The sequence below is a fragment of the Marmota marmota genome, unplaced genomic scaffold (assembly GCF_001458135.2).
Source record: "Marmota marmota marmota unplaced genomic scaffold, marMar, whole genome shotgun sequence".
NCBI lineage: Eukaryota > Metazoa > Chordata > Mammalia > Rodentia > Sciuridae > Marmota > Marmota marmota.
The window spans coordinates 64,011,340-64,033,353 of record NW_025999900.1 but is presented as its reverse complement, the minus strand read 5'-3'; the positions used below and the strand labels follow the sequence as shown (position 1 = coordinate 64,033,353).

General features: G+C 61.6%; 1 protein-coding gene across 2 annotated transcripts; it reads left to right on the top strand.

Moving 5' to 3' along the window:
- Nucleotides 1-8,792: 8,792 nt before the first annotated feature.
- Nucleotides 8,793-21,729, top strand: Begain (brain enriched guanylate kinase associated). 2 transcript variants are annotated; one of them, XM_015495720.2, is made up of 6 exons: nucleotides 8,798-9,903; nucleotides 13,201-13,362; nucleotides 14,299-14,365; nucleotides 15,302-15,409; nucleotides 18,477-18,560; nucleotides 19,600-21,729. In XM_015495720.2, the coding sequence occupies exons 1-6, from the start codon at nucleotides 9,737-9,739 to the stop codon at nucleotides 20,941-20,943; spliced, it is 1,932 nt and encodes a 643-aa protein (XP_015351206.2). In that variant the 5' UTR covers nucleotides 8,798-9,736; the 3' UTR covers nucleotides 20,944-21,729. The 2 variants fall into 2 exon arrangements, with proteins under 2 accessions (XP_048655284.1, XP_015351206.2); XM_048799327.1 differs by lacking the exon at nucleotides 18,477-18,560 and having other exon boundaries at nucleotides 8,793-9,903.
- The last annotated feature ends 285 nt before the right edge of the window (nucleotides 21,730-22,014 follow it).

The window sequence follows — 22,014 nt, the reverse complement described above, 5'->3', positions numbered from 1 at the left end:
ACCCCTCAACTTCTGCTGGGCACAGGCTGATACACACACAGGGGGACTACCCAGCCTCATATGATGCATGGCAGGTGCGCAGCCACCTCACTGATGGCCTGGCCACCTTGGCTCTGGCCTGACCCCCCGCTCATCTCTGCCGGCTATCCTCCTCCACGCAGTGAGCAGTGGACTGTTCCCTGCTCCGGCAGGCATGCCTCTCAGTAATCCCTGGGATTAAGCCCCTTCTGCCTGGACTCCTGCTGGCACCTTGGGACAGCCCCTCAGCTCTGAGCTTCAGTTCCTCCTCTGCAGTCACCTCTGACAGGTGGCCAGGTGTGCAGAAGGTGCTCAGGAGGCCCAGGGATGTCCCCGACGGGCTCCATAGCTCCCCTCACAGTAGAACTTCTCCAAGTTCTGAACATGACAGACTTCAGAGAAAATGGTATGGCTACAGTTTAGCCATAGACTACCGTGACCACCTGGTGACCACCACCCAGGTCAAGAAGTCCAGCACTGCCAGCTCCCTGGGGTTCCCCCTAGGACCCCTCCCCAAATACAAATGCCCCTGCTCCCAGAGAGCGCCAGGACCCCCACCTGGTGATGGTTCGTTCCTTGATGGATTTGTCACCTGAGAAGACACCCAAACTGAATTTTTTTGCCGGGCCTCGTGCCTCCTCTGCATGGGACCACTCAGCCTGCGCCTCTGGGGTAGGCTGGCCCGTTTATTCCTCCCTGCAAGGCTAGAGATTCCCAGCCTAGACCAGTGTGAGCAAAGCTGACGTGTCCATTCCCTCACAAGTGTTTTTGGGGTGTGTGCTGCATTCCTGAGGTGCACCCAGAGTGGAACTGCTGCGGCACATGGCACACACGTTACCAGCTTTGGAAGATGAGCCAAGGGTTCACATCCACATTTCTTCTGCCTGGCTCTGTCCCACCAGATCTACACATGCACTGTCACTGTCAGCAGGGGCACTCCGGAGCACTGATTCCACACTCCCTCCAGGTCCTGCCTGTTGGGTGCCTGTTGGGGTTTCTTCCCTGGTGGCTGGGGTGTGGCTCAGCCGTGGAGCGCTTGGTTAGCACGGGCCAGGCCCTGAGCTGCATCCCAACTCCCCAGGGGAAAAAAGCAGAGGTTTCTTCCTCGGTGGCAGCTGCAGGCACTTGCCAACCAGAGCGCTGGCTGTTCCTGGCGGGTTCCTCTCTGCTCGGCTGGACAGGAGGCCAGTACTTCCCGCAGCTGCTGGGCTTTGTTGCTTCCAGCTCGGCCAGGCCCTGGGGGCGAACAGAAGTTCCTGACTGTCCTCTTGTTGAAGATCTCAGGCTTTTGCTTTTTGGCTAAAGCTTTCTGCGTGTTGAATTCCCCCGAGACCATGAGGCCACTGGCCATAGCCCACTGGACCTCAGGTGTGGAGTGTGGTTTGAGGTGGGGCCCTTGGGTTTCACTTGGCCCATGACTGCTGTTGTCCCCATCCTGCCCTGTACTGCTTTCTATGCTGGGGTGTTGGGAGCGCCAGCCTGGCTCTGGAGACAGGCATGTGATTATCAGGTAGCCTCACAGATGTCCCAGCAGGACCTTCCTCAGGGCCATGCTTGTGCCCTTCCTGAAGCCCAGCGCTAAGGATGTACCTCCAAACCTCCATGCCCCTCTGTGCCCAGAGCCCCTTGTGCAGAAGTCAAGGCGCCCAGACCCCGCACCTCCTGCCCCACCTCCCCACACCTGCCCCTGCGGGATCCTTCTCCCCAGGGTCTCGGCTTCAGTTTGCTCATTGGTCACTGAGTTTACTAAGTGCCACCATTTACCTGAAGGCAGTGCTGGTGCACGTGCAGCAGTGACCAGCAGGAGTGAGCCTTCTGCCCAGAGCACACGGGAACTTTTTAAAACAAATAAATACCCAGGTGACACGCGCTGTGGAGACAAAAACTGAGAGCGGTGAGCCTGTGTTGGGGGAGGGGTGTGACGCTGTGGCTGAGCTCCTGGGGGTGGGAACAGGGGAGGGAGCAGCTGCCCCCAGAGTTCCAGGCAGGGAACAGCACATGCAAAGTAACTTGTAAGGCGCTCAGGTGGTGGTGGGGGGGGAGTGTGCTAGGTGACAGAGGGTACAGGTGTGAGAGGAAGGGGGTGTCAGAGATGCTCCTGAGGGCGGGCCACACTCTGGAAGGAAGGCTGGAGCTCCGTCCCCTATGCGGAGGCTGCTGTGGGGAAAAGGAACTTGTGCACAGGCACGGGATCCCTCTTATCTAGTGAACCCCCGGCTCGCGCCTGCTCTGGTAGAGAGTAGGTGCTCACTGAGGTCAGGGGTCTGACTGGTACCGTGGTCCAAGACCTGCCAACTCCAGAGGAGGTGCTGGGGGTGGGGCTGGCCCCTGTTGCCGTCCCCTCCAGGATGACTGTTGGGTTCTCAGGCCTCCCCTCCTCTCCTGTCCCAGGTCCTGCTGTCCTGCTCTGTGTCTTCCTCGCCCACTACCTCAGCAGGCCAGAGCCCTCGGGACGGAGGTCCTTCAAGCCTCTCTGCCCCGCCTCCAACCCTGACCCCACCAGAAACCCAGGGACTCACTAAGCTGTGAATGACTACCTCACTTTGATTTCTCCCTTTGGGAGTCAGGGCTTATAAAGGGACCTGCCACATGACCCGTTCTCCCTCCCTCCTGTATCTGCCCTTCAAAGGCTCCTGTCCCACGGCCCAGCTGAGTCCCACTCTTCAGCAGAGCCTCCTAGAGGGCGTCTGTGGTTAAGACAGCAGCCGTTGGACTGGAGATATAGTTGGTAGAGTGCTTCCCTCCCACACACAAGGCCCTGGGTTCAATCCCCAGCACCGCAAAAGGAAAAAAAAAAAAAAAAACAGAAGAAGGAGGCAGTCACCTGGTTTGAATCCCAAGTCACCTGGTTTGAATCCCAGTTCTGCCACTTACTGGCTCTGTGACCTTGGGTAGATTTCTGAACCTCTCTGATTTGCAGTCTCCACGTAGTGAACTGGGGAGTCAACAGCAGCAGCTGAGCTCCCATCCTGAGGAGTATGGGCACTGACCTGGCGCAGGGCTGAAGCCAAGTGGGCCAGCCACTGTGTTTGTTGCCTGCCTCTCTCGGAGGTCCGCCTTTGCCCCGTGTCCTCTTCCACTGGGCAGGTGACAGCAGCCAGCCACGTGCTGTGGACCTGGCAACCCCAGGTGGACAGGGAAGTCCTGAGGTGAGTTTCTCTGGGCAGGGGCCTCAGCAGCAGGAAGAGGAGGCAGAGCTGGGAGGCAAGTGGGAGGTCAGGACGCGAGATGCTCAGAGTTGGGGGCCAGAGTCTGAGGGTCACCCCTAACCTGGAGCAGCACTGAGGAGTCATCTTGGGGTGGGGCCTAGGGATGGGATCAGGGTGTCCCTGAGTCCCTCACATCTCAAGGGCATCTGCCTCCATTTGTGCATGGGGAAACTGAGGCACCAGGGGCTGGGGTGCCCCACCCAGGACCCCAGCAGCCATGGCAGAGCAGAGGGTGCTGAGGCTTGGGCCTGCCTGGCTGGGCCCTGCTTAGCCACCCGTCCTCTCCCTGGCCACTTGCCTGGGCACACCTTGCACCTTCCCTGCTGAGCAGAGCAAATAGCCAGCCCGCAGGTGACGCTCATCACCCCTCATGAGGTGGCTCTGGCTGGGGAGGCTGGGAGAGCCTTCTGGAAGGTCATGGTGGTCACAGGTGCCCCTTGGGGAAACAGGCCTGGAAAGGCAGCTCCTCCCCGGACCCTCCTCCCCCAGCCCCAGGCTGGGGCTCAAATCTGCCTTCGTAGCTGCAGTGTTGTTCTCTGAGACTGGGTTTTACCCCAGGACTGCTTGAGCGTGTGTGTGCGCACGCGTGTGCAGGCGTGTGAGAGAGAGCAGGAGCGCAGGAGTGCATGTGTTCACAGAGGTGCAGGGGTAAGGGGGCGCGAGGGTGGAGTGAGACCAGCCAGGGACCTAGGGCATTCCAGAGAGGCCCTGGGTGTGGCCGGGTCTCAGGGCAGGGGCGGGCAGCCCCGTGGCCAGCAGTCCAGGGTCACTGATGAGCATCCCGCAGCTCTGGTTAGCTTTATGATCCCCAGAATTTGAGAAAACAGGCCTCCCACTGGTACAATTAATAAGTTTTCCCACGTCTCTTTGCAGGGGTGAGCAGACGGTGGGGTGGTCAAATCAGTGAAGCCAGCGTGGGCTCCTCGGTGGCCAGTAATGAACCTGATAATCAAAGCGTCACATGGCAGCCTCTTCTCCCCTAGGCTCCTAGGAGGGGTGGCAGGCACTGGGAGGTTAATTTGGGAGCCCTGTGGGAGCCATCATTGCCCGTGAGGCCTGGTCTGTGGTCATCTGTCTCTCTGTCCCCCTTCCTCCTAACACTGGCTCTGGGCGGGAGGGATGTTAGGCCACGGCGGGCATGGCCTGCCCTCCCAGTGCCCTCGTTCCCTGGGGGGAAGACAGACAGGAAAGCAGATCAGCAGGGCCTGGCTAGGTGCTGTGAAAGAGCGGGGCCCAGGGAGCCCCAACAAAGCTGGGGGTTGGGGCGCTCCTGGGGTTGACAGAGCCAGCCTTGGCTCCCTGTTCCTATTTTGCCCACCGGAAGGACAGGGCCCCAAACGCACCACAAGGCTTCCTTGTCCCGGAGAGAGAATCAGAAACCTCAGCCTCGCCCGGGGCCTGCTGGCTGACCCCAGCAGCTGGGCCAGGGCAGGCGGGCCTGGCACAGAGGCTGCCTGGCAGGTTGGTGTAGTAACAGGCGTGTGGCACCGGGTGTCGGGACAGATGCTGGTAGGTGGGCACGAGGCGATGACGCCTGTGGAAGCTCCCTTTGGATAGCCTGGTTTTCTTGGTCAAGAAGGAAATGAGGTCATGTGCTGTGGCTGGAGCCTTTGATTATCAGGTTCATTACTGGCCACCGAGGAGCCCATGCTGGGTCAGCCTGTCACAGAGGGGAAAGTGAGCCTGTCACCTCCACAGTGCATTTGCCTTCCCTCTAGAGGGGTACAGGCACACAGTTGAGGGAGAGGTGGCCCTAAAGGGCGGGGTTTGCCTGGTAGCACAGTGAAGATAGATTAGGGATTTGAGGAGGCTGTGCGGTCCTTGGTGGTCAGTGAGGACAGGGCCAGTGAGGGGCTTTGCCGGCTGCTAGCACTGATGTGTCAAGGGCGTCAAGGGGCATCGGAGGGTGGCGCTGGAGAGAGTGGGAGTCGGAAGTGGGACTCCTCCATGGGTCTGACTGGCAGAAGCACCGTGGGCCTCATGGTGGGTCTGGTAGCCCACACACACCCTGCAGGCCCTCCCTGAGTACTCCCATCCCAAGGCTGGAGTTGGGAGGCCTTCTGTGGCCCTGACTCGTGTGTGAAGCTTTGAGTCCTGGGCTACTCGGGACCTGGGAGCTTCGTCTGAAAACCAGGTCTGATTGAGACAGGTGAGGACAGTGGCAAGCCCTGACCTGCAGGAGTGAGCCTGCTGTGGGCACAGAGACGATGACCCACTGTCCTGGCAGCCAGTCCTGACCCTCCTTCCTTGGGCCCCTGCTGACTGTTCTCTGGGGACTGGGGTCTTGGGTCTTCACCTGGTGGCCTTCCCTGTGGGTACAGGGATCTGCCTGGATGTTTGGCGACTGGAGTGAGGAGAGCGGTGGCCCAGAGTCCTGCTCCTTGACCTCTGTGCACCTCGGTTCTCTTATCTGGGGACGGAGTGATGAGAGGCCCAGGCAACTGCTAGGTACCGGTCGACAGTTTCTGTCCTGCCTGCAAAGGTCCTGGCAGGGTAGATGGCACCAGCAGGGCCACCACCGAGGCCCAGGGAAGCAGACTCCTGAGACAGGCAGAAACCCATGGCCTCCGAGCATAGGGAGCGCCAGTTGGAGGTGCACGAGGGTCTCACCCGCAGTGAGAGGGTCCGCCACCCGGCTCCTCCCCTGGAAGGCACAGGGGCACAGGGCCTCCTGCATGGTGGCCTCTGCAGAGCATCTGGTGTGGGCCCCCAGGAGCTACCCCCACTGGGAGAGAAGGAGCTGGGTGGGGGCCACTTGGTCTCCTCTCAGGGTCAGTGTCAGCCAGTGGAGGTGGCCCTTGGCAGGAGCTGTGGAGTGGGCAGACGATGTCCCTGACTGCCCCTGGCTGTCAGCCCTGGTGTTGGGAATGTGATGAGAACACAGGCTCCAGCGGCAAGTGACCAGACCAGGGCAGCTGGCGCCTCCTCACGGGCCCTGCAAGGGGAAGGCAGTCTTGGGGGATCTTTGCAAGCCCCCCGACTTCATCAGCCTCAACATACCCCCCCACCCCCATGCAAGAGTGCAGCAGACCTTGCAGCCGGGTCAGCTGTCGCTCTGCTGCGCCCTGCAGTGTCCGGCCAGCTCATGCAGGCACGCCCTGGCTCTGTGCCAGGCCCTGTGCACAGTGGTGGGTCCCTGGGGAGCTGGGCTCGTGGTGTGGGTACAGTGAAGAGCCAGGGATTTTTGACCAGGGGCAGGATCTGATCTGGCTGGGTTTTACAATGGGCTGCTTGGAGGAGTCTGAGTTGGGGGGCCGGGGAGGGGCAGGAGGCCCTGGGACCCTGGCACTCGGTGATGAAACAGGACAGCAGCTCCGCTGAGGACCCTGCCGAGGAGCCACGCAGGGAGGGTGGGGCCAGCTGGGGCTTCAGGACCCCCAGGTGCTGGGTGGGGAGGAGTTCACCTGGGCAGGAAGGAAGCAAGACAGATCCTGGCAGAGGGGACATGGGGACAAAGTCACCAGGATGAGAAACTGGCTGCAGCATGTGAAGAATGACAAGCAATTTGGTGTTGCTGGAGCATGACTGTCGGGCCCAGGCTGAGAGCTGAGGCCACAGCTGCGCCTGCGGGTGCCGAACGGGCCACACAGCATCAGGGGCACAGGACGGGAGTGGCTTTCAGTCCCTTGGCTGACTGTGGGACAGTGAGGCTGCCACCCGGCCCTGCCCGTCACCATGCGGACCGGTGGGGAGCTGTCGAGCAGAGTCGGGTATGATTCCCCAGGGGCTGTGCTCGGGGCAGGTCATCCACAGCAGGAGAGGGCCCCAGGGAGCACCCAGATGGAGCTTCGGCAGGGGGACCCAGATGGGCTTCCCAGGGCAGGTGGCCGAGCAGAGCCTCCTGAGGAGCAGCGCCGTGGAAGGCGGGGTGGGGGGCCAGGAGGCTGCTGGGAGGGAGCAGCAGGTGGAGTCCTGGAAGGGACGTGAGGGCCACGCTGGCGGCTCAGAAAGGTCTGAGCAGTTGTCCCCCGGCAGGGAGGAGAGGAGGCAGCCTGGCTGGACAAGGGCAGAGCCGTGACTGGCTGTGCCCGGGGGGTGTGCGGGTGTCTGGTGCGCTGGGCGTGGCTGGACCCCTCTTTGTGGCCTCTTGCCAGGCTAGAGCAGGGTGGGGCCCCAGCAGGGTTCCACAGGTAGCTGGCTCCTGCCTCCTGGTGGGGTGGTGAGAGTGCTTCCCCGGGACTGCTGTGAGGCATGGAACTAGTCATGGCACAGCCTGAGCGTCCTGCCCTCTGCCCCTCCCCAGGGACCTGCGTCTGGTCCTGGAGCCCCTCCAAGCTGGTTAGCCTGGTCCCGGGGCCAGTTGCTCCCTTGGGGAGGAAGATAGGTGCTAACAGGGGACCCAGCTGCTCCAAGTCCCTAGAGGTCGGCTTCTGTGGGCTCTAGGCCCCCCCCCGTGAGGATCCTGTGTCCATGTGGTTGTCCTGTTCACCATGGCCAAGACTTGGGGCAATCCTTTGGTGGCCCAGGTCAGCCCTCTGTCTGTTTCTCTGCCCAGCAGTCTCCAAACCCTCCCACCAGCAGAAGGAAGAGCACCCCGTGCCCCCAGGCAGGGGTGAAGCCAGGCTGGTTGTCCCCAGGGCTGCATGGTTCCACCACACCAGCTCCTGCTGGGGCCCTGCTGGCGCTGCTGACAGCGGCTGGGAGCCGAGCGGGAGGTGGCTAATTCCCTCTCCCGCGGCTGCCAGGCCTGTCTGGGCTGCTCTCTGAGCGCCAGCAGGCCCCTGGCAGCACGGCCCTCCGCAGCAGGCTCAGTGCAGCTTCCGGCCGGCTCTTCTCTAGAAGAGGAGTCTAAGGAGGGCCAGCAGGCCGGCTCTCCCCGAGGTGGCTGTGCAGCCCCGGGCCTGTGGCTAACCCCCTCTACACCCCACTTTTCCCATCTCCAGGGTAGTGTTCCCCACATGCAGGCAGGAATGAGAATTTCCATGTCTTCCCTGGCTCAGAGCAAGAGTGGGTTGTCTCAGTGTTTAATGAATACCTGTGAGCGTCCAGAGTCAGACCTCGGGTCACCTCACAAGCCCTACCCCTTCCCTGGGCCTCAGTTTCCCCCTGGGTCCCAGCCTTTGTCCAACTTCAAGCTGCCCCACTCCTTTGAGACCTCACCAGGAGCGTCTCTGCAGACGGCTCCGTCAGTGGGACCTCAAGAATGCAGACTAGGAGGAGGACCCCTGTGGCCACGGCTGGCCTCTCTCAAGTCACCAAGGGCTGACCAGTTGGTTCTGACTGCTCCAAAGGCAACCTGCCCATTTGGCTTAGCAGCATTAGGGTCGTTTGCCAAGGGTGGACCCTGGGACAGGATTCCCCAGCCTAGTCCAACCAGAGACCAAGCACCTGCTGCTCACCACCACCTTCCTGACTCCTGCTCAGGAAGCCCGGGGCAAGGGGCCCATTTCACAGGTGAAGAAACCAAGGCCCAGAGAAGCAGTGGCCATAGTGAGGCTTGTGGCTTATGGCCAAGAGTTTCCCCTGGCTTCTGCTGCCCCCCTCAGCCCATGAAATCATTGCTTATGGTGATTTTTTTTTTTTTTTGGTGTCCAAATTTGATCCTCAGTAAATTTTTTTCTAATTTTTCATCCATGGAAAATATGAGAAATCCAAAAAAGTATAAAATTTTTTTTTCAATTACCCAGCATTCCACCACCCAGGCGTAACAAATTGACATATCCTGCCTTCCACGATGCTCTGCAGCGGTCGTTCACTTAGACAGGATTACGCCACGCTCACCGGCACGCACCTCTGCCTACGTTCCCTCAAGGCCTGGTTTCTGGACAGCATCGGACTCTTTGGTGGTGGAACTGGCCCCTCTTAGCAGGGATGACCTCCCACTTTGGCTTCAGAGCCAGCAAGTCAGTCCTGGCACCCACGTCCCTACAAGCCCCTCAGCTGGGATGGCCACACACAGCAGTCCTCTGGGGCTGGTGTGTGTCCTGCTGTCCTCCAGTAGGGCAGCCCCAACAGGCCAGGCCAGACCTGTGCTCTTTCCCACACCACACTGTCCAGTCTAGACTGGCCTTATTCTTATGGCCATAGACTATGGCCTTATATCCGGGGAGCTTAGCCAGATCCCAGGGGAGGTGAAGTGGGTCCTGATCCTCTAACCACCCCCAGGTCCCACAGCCCACAGGACAGTCCTGCAGAGAAAAGGGACCACCTGTCTCTCCAGCATCCTGTCTCTGACCAGTGGGTCTTGCACACTGGAAGTAGCCAGACAGGAACCCAGTCCTGTAACAGGACAAGAACTGACAGCCCCAGAGCAGGGGAGGGGACACACTGTTCCACTGTATGACTCCCTCTGAGGCCTGCAGACAGGGGCCTGCCACACTGGGACTCAATGCCACAGACCCTTTAGAGTGACCAGAGAGTTCTGACAGGTGCACTGGCTGGGACCCCTCTTTGAGGTTCCTGAATCCCTCGGCCTCCGCCACCTTGAAGACAGGAGTCTTCCCATGGGGTGCACAACACATGGATTTCCCATCTCTTAGGTTCTCAGCGAGGGCCTTGGTTGGTGCCCAATGGTGGCCCCGCTGGCCTCCCCATGCCCCCAGCCTGTCCCACCTGTTCTGAGCAGCTCTGTCCTCTTCGCCCACAGGCTGCGCAGCCCCTGGGTGCCCTCGTGCCTCGGGCAGCCCCGAGTCCTGCAGGGCCGCCTGACCAGGTCCTCACCCTCGCTCTGGGACAGGTAACACACCTGTTGTCTCCCCCCATCCCATTCATTGGTGTCTGCGTCTGTCCCCGGACATCCATCCCATGTCTGTGTCTGACTCCCCAAGACAGATGAGGAGGCTGAGAGAGAAGAAAGATCTCCCAGGCCAGCAGGACACTGTCACCCCACCCAGGCTGTGACTCCTGTGAGTGGCCAGGAGTGGCCCTCGTGAGGGGAGACTTCTCCAGGACTCTTCCTGTCCAGGGACTGCTATGGCAGGGGAGAACCCCTGAGCCCACTCTCGCTGCCAGGTTAGGGACAGCTCCATGGGCCCAGATCAAAGCAAGGTGGCCCCGCAGGTGGCAGGCTCAACAGGGCTGGCACAGGAGGGTGGCCCCAACCTGGAGGACCACGACTGGCTGCTGCTAGCACAGCACCCTCCCTTCCCCATGCATTGGCTAAGGCCTGTTTCTGGACACTGGGGACCCGCCAGGCCATACCCTGACCCAAGGCAGGACCCCGGGCCCCGGCACCTCCCCCAGGCTCTCAGTGGCCTGGAGGCCCTGCTTCCACAGCGCCAGCCCAGCCTTATCCCTGTATGCCAATGGCTTAGTGCCCACCAGACGGGGGCCAGTGACAGACCTGCGCCCATGTGTGGGCAACTAACCCCATTTACAGTTGTGGAAATTGAGGCTACAGCCAGGTGGGGCTCGGGTTAGTGCCCTGAGAGGGAGGACAGGAGGCAGGGTTGTGGCAAGACCCAGGTGACCACCCAGTATCCTCCTGTCCAGAACTTCTAAAGAAACTGAGCCTCTAGGATTGGAGTCAGCTGTGAAGGGCAGCAGAAGGGTCCCATGGCCCTCCCCACGTGGGGGTGCAGGTGGCAGTCAACAGGTGGTCTCTGGGTCTGCACTGGATAGTTGAGTGAGAGGCACAGGGGTCCGTTGGCTGCTGGGCACGGGGTGGGTGGAGCCCAAGAGACCCGGCTGGAGATTAGACCAGGAGGGGTCCGGGTGGGGCTAGATGTAGACATTTGGCCTCCAAAGGCCCCGGGCTTTGCAGAACAGCCTGGGCGAGGGCGGTGTCTGTGGGTGTGGTGGAGCCAGAGGGAGGGAGGGGAAGACGTGGTGGGGACACCAGTGTGGGTGAGCCTGGGGCATCACAGTGGCAGGGGCTGGGAACCATGTCAGGAGCCTGAGTTGGAGGCTCCTGCAGCCAGGGGCGTGGAGGTGGCCACAGTGTGGTCTCTGCAGCCAAGGACTGGCCTGGGTGCAACTTGAGGTGGCGGGCATGAGGGGCTGGGGTGCCATCAGAGAGGAAGTCACCCAGTGTGCAGAAAGTCCCTGGGAGGCCCAGGTGAACTGAGGTTCCGGAGATGCGCCCTGGGGTGGCCTGCCGTCGGCCCGCGCTCCTGCTCACCGCCCTCTCCACTGTGGGCCATGTGGGCCAGAACACTGCTCCCTGCTGTAAAGTCCCAGGGTCAGGAGGGGAAGGGGGCAAGCATGCCGGGTGGCTGGGGGACAGGGGCTGGCCAGCCCCAATGACAGTAGTGCCCAAGAGCAAGGTAGTCAAGATGGGGGAGGGAGGGCAGCCAGCTCTGAGGAGTCCCATGGAAACCAGGCCCCCGAAATGGGTCAGGGCTGGGTGAGGGCACAGTGAACTGCTGGCCTCAGAAGAATGAGGCCCCATAACTGGTCAGAGAGTACTCAGGGGAGGCTGGAGGAGGGGTCAGGCGTGAGGCCCGACATGGCCACTGGAGCAATGGACAAGGCCCTCCCTCTTCTCGAGGAGGCGGAGCCTGTAACGAGCTGCTTCAGGGAACATCCAACCTCAGGGGCTGCTGCCTGCCCCAAACCAGACACTGTCTGCAGTGGGGAGCCCTGGTGATGTGGGCACCCAGGAAGTCTGCTGCCCTGACGGGGAAGAAAATAGGGGCGGTGGGGCCAGCTGGAGTCTGGTCGCAGGATGCTAGAGGCTGGGCAGTCCGGGAAGGCTGCCTGGAGGAGGCGGGCAAGACCGTGGAGCAGCAGCCAGCCTGCGTGGGCTCCCCCAGCTGGGGGGCCTTGCCTGAGAGCTTCCCCTGTTATTCTGTCCCCTCTTTGGGGGAATTGACTCTTGGGAAGACCCGCCCCGCCCTTCTGTGAAATTCTCAAGCATGTAAGCAACTCTTTATTTTTATTTATTTTAAAAAAGTAGACCTGGGCAGGAATCCAAGAATGCTTAAAGGAGGCTCACGGGTGCAAGGCGCGTGGTTCACTTGCAGGCCAGAGACTGAGGAAGCTCCTGATGGGGCCGGGGAAGCGGTCCTGTTCCTGGGAGTCGGAGGAACCCTCCCCTGTCCCTGCACATCCCTTGCTGGGTTTGGGTCGGGGAGGTCCTGAGGACACAGGCTCTTGCCCACATCTGAGCAGTCGAGGCTCCGGGCCCTGCGGGGTCTCCAGCATGACACCTGACCTCCTCCAGCTCCCCACGGTCAGGATGTTGCTGTGTACCCCACATCAAACCTGCCAGAAGTTGCCCCCCTCCAGAGCACTGGGGCTCAGGCCCCTACCCTGACCCCGGGGACAGCAGGGTGGCCCCTGCCCTTCTGGGAGCTCATGACCAGCTCCTGGGGCAGGTCACCCACTAGCCCCCGCCTGGTGCCCAACTTTACTTCAAGTAATCCTTGTCTGGCGGCTCAGAAGGGTAGCTGGTGTCTTGGGTGGTGCTGTGAGCAAGCAGGTGGCATCCTGGGGAGCCCCCAGTCTATGGGAAGGTGGAGCCCCAAGAGCGTCCCTGGCTTCAGGAAGGCTTCCCGAGGGGACCTGAGCAGGCAGGGCACTGCTGAGCTTCCAGTGCTGTGTGCCAACCCTGCTGGGTCCTGCCTGGGCCTGGGGTGTCACCCCAAACCTCTCTTAGGCTCAGAGAGGTAGACACAGTATTCTGGGGCCACCAGTCAATTAGGGGAAGGGAAGTCAGGTCTCAAGCATGACACTGCCAACTTGGCCTTGGCATCCCTGGCCAGCTCCCAAGGGAGGCCTGAGGGCCAATGGCGCTCCCTGTACCAGGGCCCTTTAAGCCACCCACACACACTGGCAAGGTTCTGGGGTGAGATTCCACTCCAAGGTGACCACATGGGGACTTACTTGCAGCAGAGGCACTTGGCTCAGAGCCCCTGACCCCTGGGGCTGGAAGTCCTCAGTGCCGCTGCTGGGGGCAACTGTGTGTGTGCACGAGCGAGAGAGTGCGACCTGGGCGTGGCATGCACCCACGGCACACGTCAGCTGGTCAGCTGCCTGCGTGGCCCGGCTGCCCGCTCAGTGCGCGGCCGGCCACCGCGGCATGTCGTTGCAGTGCGCTGCAGGAGCAGAAGGGTGAGTTGCGCAAGCGGCTGTCCTACACCACGCACAAGCTGGAGAAGCTGGAGACGGAGTTCGACTCCACGCGCCACTACCTGGAGATCGAGCTGCGGCGCGCGCAGGAGGAGCTAGAGAAGGTCACCGAGAAGCTGCGCAGGTGAGGCCGCTGGGGGAGCTGCCGCAGGAGGCTCCTGACTGCCCAGGTAGAAGTCAGACCTTGTGCTCAGAGCAGCAGGCCAGGACCTGAACACAGGGTCAGCTGGTAGCAGGGACAGGCTCCTCCCCGTGCCTTCTCCATGCCCGGCTCCACTCCAAGCCCCTCATTCCTGTTCATTTTGGGTGTGGCGGCAGCATGACATAGACGCAGTCTCCAGAGGCGACTGGCCCAGCAGGGTCCCCAGTGGCACCCTGGGTCCTGATGGGGACGCGGTGTCTGGGCCTGGAGAGGAGACAGATGCAGAGTTGGGGCCCCTCCTGGAGTGGCTGTGGCTGGACGCTGGCCAGCGGCACCACTGCTCCTGTAGGATGGTGTCTCTCACCCCTCCTGCACTTTCGCATCTGACACAGGGAATGGAAGCGAAGGCCAGCTTTGCTGTTGGTTTAGTTTGTTTTAAATATTTATAGAGAACCAGCTGGTACTGCCCTGAGGGGGGCTTGCCAGGAGGGCTGTTTGTCCCTCCCTGAATGGCCCCGTCCTGCTGAGCCTTCCGATGTCACCATCTTGTTGTGTGGAAACCAAGCCCCGGGTCCATCCCATGCCTTCAGTCTCTTCCTTACTAACGTGCAGCTGCGCTGTCAGCTGTGTCGCGAGGACTGTAAGAGCTGTGTGAAGATGTGAGCAAGCTGGCCGGGACAGAGGACCTGACTGATCCTGCTGGGGTGGGGGCAACAAGGCCTTGGCCTGGCCTAGGAAAGCCTGGAGGAGACTCGGCCTTAATGAGGTGGTTTCTGCTCTGGGAGGAAGTGCACATTCAACCAAGGCGGGGCAAACAGGACGGGAAGTTCAGCTCCAGCCTGCTCAAAAGGCGCGCGGCCACAGGGGTGCGGGAAGGCTGGACCTTGCATAGCAATGACCCTTTCCCTCCTGCCACAGGATTCAGAGCAACTACCTGGCACTGCAGAGAATCAACCAGGAGCTGGAGGGCAAGCTGTACCGTATGGTGAGGGTCACCCCGCCGCCACTCCCCATCCAGCACTGCCTCCTAGGGCCTGTGACTCTGAGCACATGGGGGAAGTGGCCCCTGGCATCCCCTGGCTCAATCAGGAGCTGAGTCCCAGATCTCGCTTCCTGATGGCTCCGGGACTGGGTTGGTTCTACCAGGACAAGGACAGGGCTGGGCCGGGTTGCCCGGGCTGCGCCAGCATCAGGTCAAGCAGCCCGTCCGGATGTGCAAGCAGAGCCGCAGGACAGAGGGCCTGCGCTGGGATGGAGTCGGCTCAGCTGCCCAGGGACTGAGGGGAGCCCTCCTTCAGGTGGTGCGAGAGTCTGAGGTGGGCTTGAGCGTCAACCCACCCTTCCTGGGGACATTCCCCAGGCCCGGCCCTCGTGGGGGTTGAGACCCTTGAAACCCACATAGCACCTGGTGTTGCCTTTTCTCTGTGTGTTGGCAGGAGCAATAGCAATGGTGGGCATGGGCACCTGGTCTTGACTCTAAGGAGAAGGCATCTGCGACTCCAGCTCGGGGGTCAGGACAGGTTCCTCTCTTTGTGGTTTGGCTGGTCTGGCTCTGCTGAGACCCTGGACAGGCCCCTTTCCTTCTGAGCCTCAGTTTCCTGATCTGTCGAGTGAGGCAGGCAGGCTTTGTGAGGCACAGAACACAAGCCATCCCCAAACTCCTGGGAAAGGATGCTGTGGGCCTGTGTTGCAGATAAGAACCGAGGCTCGGCAGGCAGTGACTTGCCAGGGGTCATCGGGCTTGTCAGTGGTGCAGCTGGCCTCAAACCTGGGTCAGTCCATGTTCCTAACCCCTGCAACCTGGGCCCCCAGCACCATGTCATTCAGGCTCTTGGGACACAGGAGGCCTAATCCAACAGGCCTTGAGCTAGCCTGCTAGAGCTGACCACTGACCACCTCCTTCCATTTCCCTGTCCCGCAGGGCCAGCACTATGAGGAAGAGAAGCGTGCACTGAGCCATGAGATTGTCGCCCTCAACAGTCACCTCCTGGAGGCCAAGGTGACCATCGACAAGCTGTCAGAGGACAACGTAAGTGCCGTGTGCATTTGGCCCACGGAGGGCAGTGGGGCATCTGAGGGGGCTTCCTGGGAGCACTGGCAGTTGGGGCCTTTTTGACTTGGAGGAGCTCCAAGCCAAGGGGCTTGGCCCCAACCTGGCACAGGGGACAGGTGGCTGAGCAAAGTGTTCAGGACTTTGAGGAGTGCTGGTGCAGTTGGGGAAGGACAGGTGGGCCACATGCTGCTGAGGCATCCCCAAGAGACCCTCTGCTGGGAGGGCTTGAGTTAGGGAGGGAATGGGAGGCCAGGTTATCCCACCCAGGGTGAAGCTTCCTGGCCCCAGGTGGGATGGTGGCACTCAGGACTCGCGCCCCAGTGTTGCCCAAAGGCCTGTCCTCAGAGGCCCCATGAAATGGGTGGGCACTTTCCAGCGACCATGCTCTCAGCATTGATCGACCCCTTGCCAGATCTAGCTATCCTGAGATTTTGATATGAACAGCACGGGCAAAAAAAATTACACCCCCCCCCCTCCGCCGCCCACATGGAGTTGACATCAGAGAGGGGATGGCAGACAGTAGCAGTAACTGCACAGCCCTGGAGATGGTAGAAGGGCTCTGCTGCAGAGAGGAGAGGAGCCAGGAGCAGGACGAGGAGCTGCCAGTGGCAAGGTCTGCAGACTTGGCTGGGTGTTTCTGGAACAGGCTGCTTGAGCCAGGACCTGAAGGCAGGGGTAGGGGGAGGCCCTGCAGACACCTGGAGAGGACTTCTTCCAGGCTGAAGGGCCATGCTGCCCAGCCCAACTTAGAGAAAAGCAAAGGGGCTGTTGCAGCTGGGAGTGGGGAGCACAGCCTCACTGCACAAGGTCCATCAGGAATCTGGACTGTAGTCTGAGGCAGGGGCCCCCGAAGTCTCCTGAACAAAGGGGCAGTGTGCCTGCACTTACAGTTCCACTGGGCTGGTAGCTAGTGAGGACACAGTGCAGGGGCTGCTGAGGGCAGCGGTAGGAAGGTCAGAGGAGACCAGGCCACAATCCACAGGACAGAGAGCAGTGGCAGCCAAGATGGTGGCAGGCAGGTGGGGAAAAGGGCTCATTCCTGGCAACATTTTGAAGATAGAGGCAACAGGACGAGCCCTTGGTGTGGCGTGAAGGCAGGTGATGAGTCTAGCGAGCCCCAGGGATCGCAGCCTGAGCAAGGCATGGCCACCTGTGGAGGGGTTGGTGTGGGTGCAGCGAGGCTTGCATCCAAAGAGAACGGTCTTGAGGGTGGTTGGGTACCAGGGTGTGGAGCTGGATGGAAGCCTGTTGCGTGTGGGTTGAGGTCACAAGGCAGTGCGTGCAGGGGAGGAGAGGGGAGGCTACAGGCCACGGGGACTCTCCAAAGTTGGTTAATAAGTTGGAACTAGCAAGGACAACTGAGAGTGAGTGCTAGCAAGAGGGAGACACCAGGCATGCGTGGTGGCCCAAGCCACATGAGGAGGAGGTGGTCCTCAGCAAGCTGGCCAGCTGGGTGACAGCTGCTGAGAGCTCGGGTAAGAGGAGGCCAAGAGCAGCCTGGGATCTGGGGACTCTGGGATTGGAAGCTGAGTGGAGTGGGGCCTCTGATAGTGAAGAGGCAATTCCAGAGGTGGGGACAGGAGGCCCCAAGCCCAGACCACTCCTGCACGCAGTGTGGCTCTCGCAGCAGGCATAGAGAACATGGTATGGGGAGACCTTTCCTCAAGTGCAAGGCCAGGCCCTCTGCGTAAGTTGCCACCCCTTCTGGCACATCTCTGTGTGGGTAGTGCATGTGTGGAAACTGAGGCACAGCCAGCTTCAGTGACCAGATCAGCAGCGGTGGCTCACAGGCAGAGCAGGGCTCGGGCTCAAGGCCACCGGGTCCTTTCAGCTGCACCAGGCTCTTAGTAGGTGCAGCACCCGCTCCTGCTCCCTCTGCTTGAGAAGGCCATGGCTTCTCGCCTGAGAGCCAGCAACTGTTGCCCCTTGGGAAGAACCTGAACCTGACACCCTCTGACATGGACAGTGCCCAGCCAGGGGCCCTGCCAGTGTTACGTCCTCACTCTGGGGACCATGTGCATGGCAGAAACTGTCCCAGGCCTCCAAATGGCATGCCCTACTGGCTGCTCTATGAGGCAGCCTCACAAGGGCCTCACAGGGGCCAGTTCTCAGTTCTCACTCAATTTTACTATTCCTAGGAGGCCCAGGGAGTGTTGAGAGGGGTTTGTGGACCTAGGTTCCCTCCACTATGCAGGCCAGTTGGGGCACCAGCCTCAGTGAGGGTGGGGTTGCAGAAGGCTCCAGGACATGGGGGAGGCAGGAAGGAGTGCCCATGCTGTGCACCACCTTGCCTGAACTGGTCCTGGCTAAGCTGGACTTTGGCAGCAGCCCTGGCCAGGAGCACCATGGGGCAAGGCAGGTAGATGGTCAGAGCCCTGCTATGGGTCTGGAGTGGGTGAAGGCCTCTGCAGCCACAGGCACATGCAACAGAGATTTTCAAAGTCAGCCAAATCCCCTTAAGTCCTACTGTTTGCATCTGTTTTTAGCTCTGGAGGCTGACCAGTCCCTGTCTGTACCCAGAGTCACACACCTTTCCCACTCCAGCCCAGCGCCCCCCCAGCCAGCCCCATGGCCAGGCAATACTCCGAGTGGGGCATGAGCAGCAAGTCTGAGACTAAGGGTGGCGGGGGCTGGGGAACCACCCTCATTCCTGCCTGTCACTGCCCACCAGGTCATCTTGGAAGGACCCCCCGGGGGCTGAGGGGCAGGGAGACCAGACCTGGTGGACAAGCCTGGGGCCTACACTTCCACTGCCCCACCTGTGGGAGGTTCTGTCTCAGCAGGGCCCCGGGCCACGTCTGGGCAGCAGCAGGACTGTCTGGCAGGACCCTGCACACACCAGCAGCTCCAGGTCCAAACAGGCCCTCACCTGCGGGCAGGAACGCAAAGCCCAGAGGGATGAGGCCGGGAGTCCGTCCTTGTCCTGCCAGCCACAGAGCCGGGTCTGCCCACCCTCCCATTGCCCACTGGCCATTCGGCGCTGGTCAGGGCAGCAGAGACCTGCCAGGGCGAGCTGCGCCAAACGCCTTCTCTTGTCTTCCAGGAGCTCTATAGGAAGGACTGCAATCTAGCGGCCCAGCTGCTGCAGTGCAGCCAGACCTACGGCAGGGTCCATAAGGTGTCCGAGGTAACGTGACCCCGCCCCAGCCAGGCCCACCCTGTCCCAGGACCACTCTGGGCTCCTTTTGGGCCGGCCCCACCCCGAGGCCACCCCCACCCTTGAGGAGGAAGATGCCGGGTGAGCCTGAGCCCCTCGACCTCCTCACACCTGCGGGTCCTGGCCTCACTGCCCCCACGCATCCTGCCTGCCCTGGCTTGGACAGCCTGTGGCCCTCTCCAGGACTCCCTGTACCCACCCTCTTCCTCTGCTTCCTCTGGGGCTGCTCCTGTTTCTGCTGCAAGCCCCCATCCAGAGCGTGCGCACTTCAGAGCAGCCCTGGGGACTGGGCACCATGACAGTCCCACTTTAGAGACAAGAAACACGCCTCAGGGAACAGGACTGACCAAGGGCCATGGTGAGCAGAGAGCAGACCTGGACTCAGAACCAGGCCTGTCAGGTGCCGAAGCAGACGGGACAGAGCCCACCCACACTCGAGCCCTCCCACCCAGGCCCTTGTCCGAGTCCCCTTTCCCCTGGGCCCAGGCCACACCTGACACGCTCACAAAATAGATCAAACAGTAGCGGGACATCGCCCACTGGCACGGGAGCCACAGGGTGCGTGGCCCTGGCCTCAATCTTTGTTGCATCTGTTTCTGAGTCTGTCTCCTTCTGCAGCACAGGGTGGGTGCTCAGAACCCATGGGCCTGAGAGCAGGTCAGCCCCTGGGCAGGAGCAGGGAGTGAGGCCCAAGCCAGGCCCGTCCCAGCTTCTCTGGCCTGACTCTGGGTTCTGTCTGCCCTGTCGGGAATGGGTGGGGCAGGTAGAGATGACCAGGGAGCCCCAGGTGCTGACAACAGCCGTGTGCTTGGGCACTTGTTCAACCCGGCATCCTGGGCCCTGGCTCCTGCGGCGTGCTGTGAGAACCCCAGGATGTCCCTTTTCACATGTCTGTCAGCCTGCCTGTCGGTCACGCTTGACCGTGGTCCTCAGCCTCAGGGCCAGGGCTGGGCCTCCGTGCTGACTGTGATCTCGTCCCCACCCTCCCCTCCCCTCGCACCTGTTCCAGCTGCCCTCGGATTTCCAGGAGCGCGTGAGCCTGCACATGGAGAAGCTCGGCTGCAGCCTGCCCTCCCAGCTCTGCCACCCGGCCTACGCCGACAGCGTCCCCACCTGCGTCATCGCCAAGGTGCTGGAGAAGCCTGACCCCGCCAGCCTGTCCTCCCACCTGTCAGATGCCTCGGCCCGTGACCTGGCCTTCCGCGATGGGGTGGAGAAGCAGGCCCCGCGGCCCCCATACAAAGGAGACATCTACTGCAGCGACACAGCCCTCTACTGCCCGGAAGAACGGCGGCGTGACCGGCGACCCAGCGTGGACGCACCCGTGACAGATGTGGGCTTCCTGCGGGCCCAGAACTCCACGGACAGTGCTGCAGAGGAGGAGGAGGAGGCCGAGGCAGCGGCCTTCCCCGCTGGCTTCCGGCGCGAGGCCTTCCCGGGCTACGCGGGCTCGCTGCCCACGTCCAGCTCCTATTCCAGCTTCAGTGCCACGTCGGAGGAGAAGGAGCACGCGCAGGCCAGCACGCTCACCGCCTCGCAGCAGGCCATCTACCTGAACAGCCGCGACGAGCTCTTCAACCGCAAGCCGCCGGCTGCCACCTACGAGGGCAGCCCTCGCTTTGCCAAGGCTGCGGCCGCGGTGGCAGCCCCACTCGAGGCTGAGGTGGCCCCAGGATTCAGACGGACAGTGTCTCCTTACCCAGCCGAGTCCTTCCGCTTCCCAGCCACCCCGGGCCCCCAGCAGGCCTTGATGCCCCCAAACCTATGGAGCCTGCGGGCCAAGCCGGGGTCCGCCCGGCTCCCTGGAGAAGACATTCGGGGTCAGTGGCGGCCCCTGAGCGTGGAGGACATTGGTGCCTACTCCTATCCAACCAGCACCGCGGGCCGGGCCTCGCCCTGCAGCTTCTCCGAACGCTACTACGGTGGCAGTGGGGGCAGCCCAGGCCAGAAGGCTGAGGGCCACGCCAGCCCCCTCTATGCCACCTACAAGGCCGACAGCTTCTCGGAGGGCGACGACCTCTCCCAGGGTCACCTGGCAGAGCCCTGCTTCCTGCGGGCAGGTGGCGACCTGAGCCTCAGCCCCAGCCGATCTGCCGACCCGCTCCCTGGCTATGCGCCCAGCGAGGGAGACAGGGACAGGCTGGGGGTGCAGCTGTGTGGAGCTGGCAGCAGCCCTGAGCCTGAGCACGGCTCCAGGGACTCCTTGGAGCCCAGCTCCATGGAGGCTTCGCCGGAAATGCACCCTGCTGCCCGCCTCAGCCCCCAGCAGGCCTTCCCGAGGACTGGTGGCTCGGGGCTGAGCCGCAAGGACAGCCTCACGAAAGCCCAGCTCTACGGAACCTTGCTCAACTGACCGCTGCGTGCAGGCCGCGGCCGGGGCCTACGCCCCCTACTGCCCCACCCTTGTGGAAGCCGAGAGGGGCAGTCCCTCCCCAGACACCCACACTCCCCAGCCCCCACCAAGGAGGACTCTGTGCTCCCGACACCCCCTCTTCCACAACCCAGTAGAGTCTGAGAGGGGGACCCTCGCTCCCCATCCTGTCCGTCCACCCCAGCCTCGTCACTATGGAACTCCCACTTGGAATTCCCACTTAGAACGTTGTCACGCACTGTCACCCCCACCCGAGGTGAGCATTCCCCTTTTATAAAGTGAAACTATTTTTATAGAGAAAAAGGGTCTTTCTAACGCGCTTGGCCCCAGCAGCCTGGCCGGCAGCCTTGGCGTTCTCCACACAAAGCTCTTACTTCTGGGGCGAGGGTGCGTGGGGCCTGCCCCTGAAAAGGGAAAGACCAAGCCCCACTCGTGGGGAGACACCCAGCAAGCCGATGACAAGGGGACCCCACCGCTCTGTCCACGGGGAGGGGCAGTGAACCCGTTCGGGATGTGAAATGTTTTGACTCTTTCTCCCAGTGTGGCCAGCACAACACCCTGAGCTCTTCCGTGGCCCCTAGTCCCAAGTGGGGCCGGGACGACGTCCCAGTATGGCCGGTGCTCCCTCCTCCCCACCCTGCTCCCAGCGCCACCTTACTCTACCTCAGATGTATGAGGCCCCTGACCCCTGCTCTCTGTGCCGTGATGCATGCCTGTCCGTCAGTGTTGTGTTTTGCATTCATCAATAAAAGACACAAGTGGGAAGTACTTGCGTGTGACTTATTTTTCCCCCCCTTGACCTCCGTGCAGCTAAGATGGGGCCTTGCCTGCTCTCAGCAGTCCTCCTCAGCAGTTCAAGTTCTTCCCTCCTGCACAGCTTTGGCCCTGCCATCCCACGACGTAACACGGCTCCTCTCGGCCTTACTGCTCCCACCTAAGCAGACTCTCAAACTCTCCTGAGCGCGGCTCTGCTGGTGGCTATCTATCATCATTATCTGAGGATGCCCACTTTACCCCTGTCCCCAGTGCTGTTTTTGCCCGGGACAGACGCTA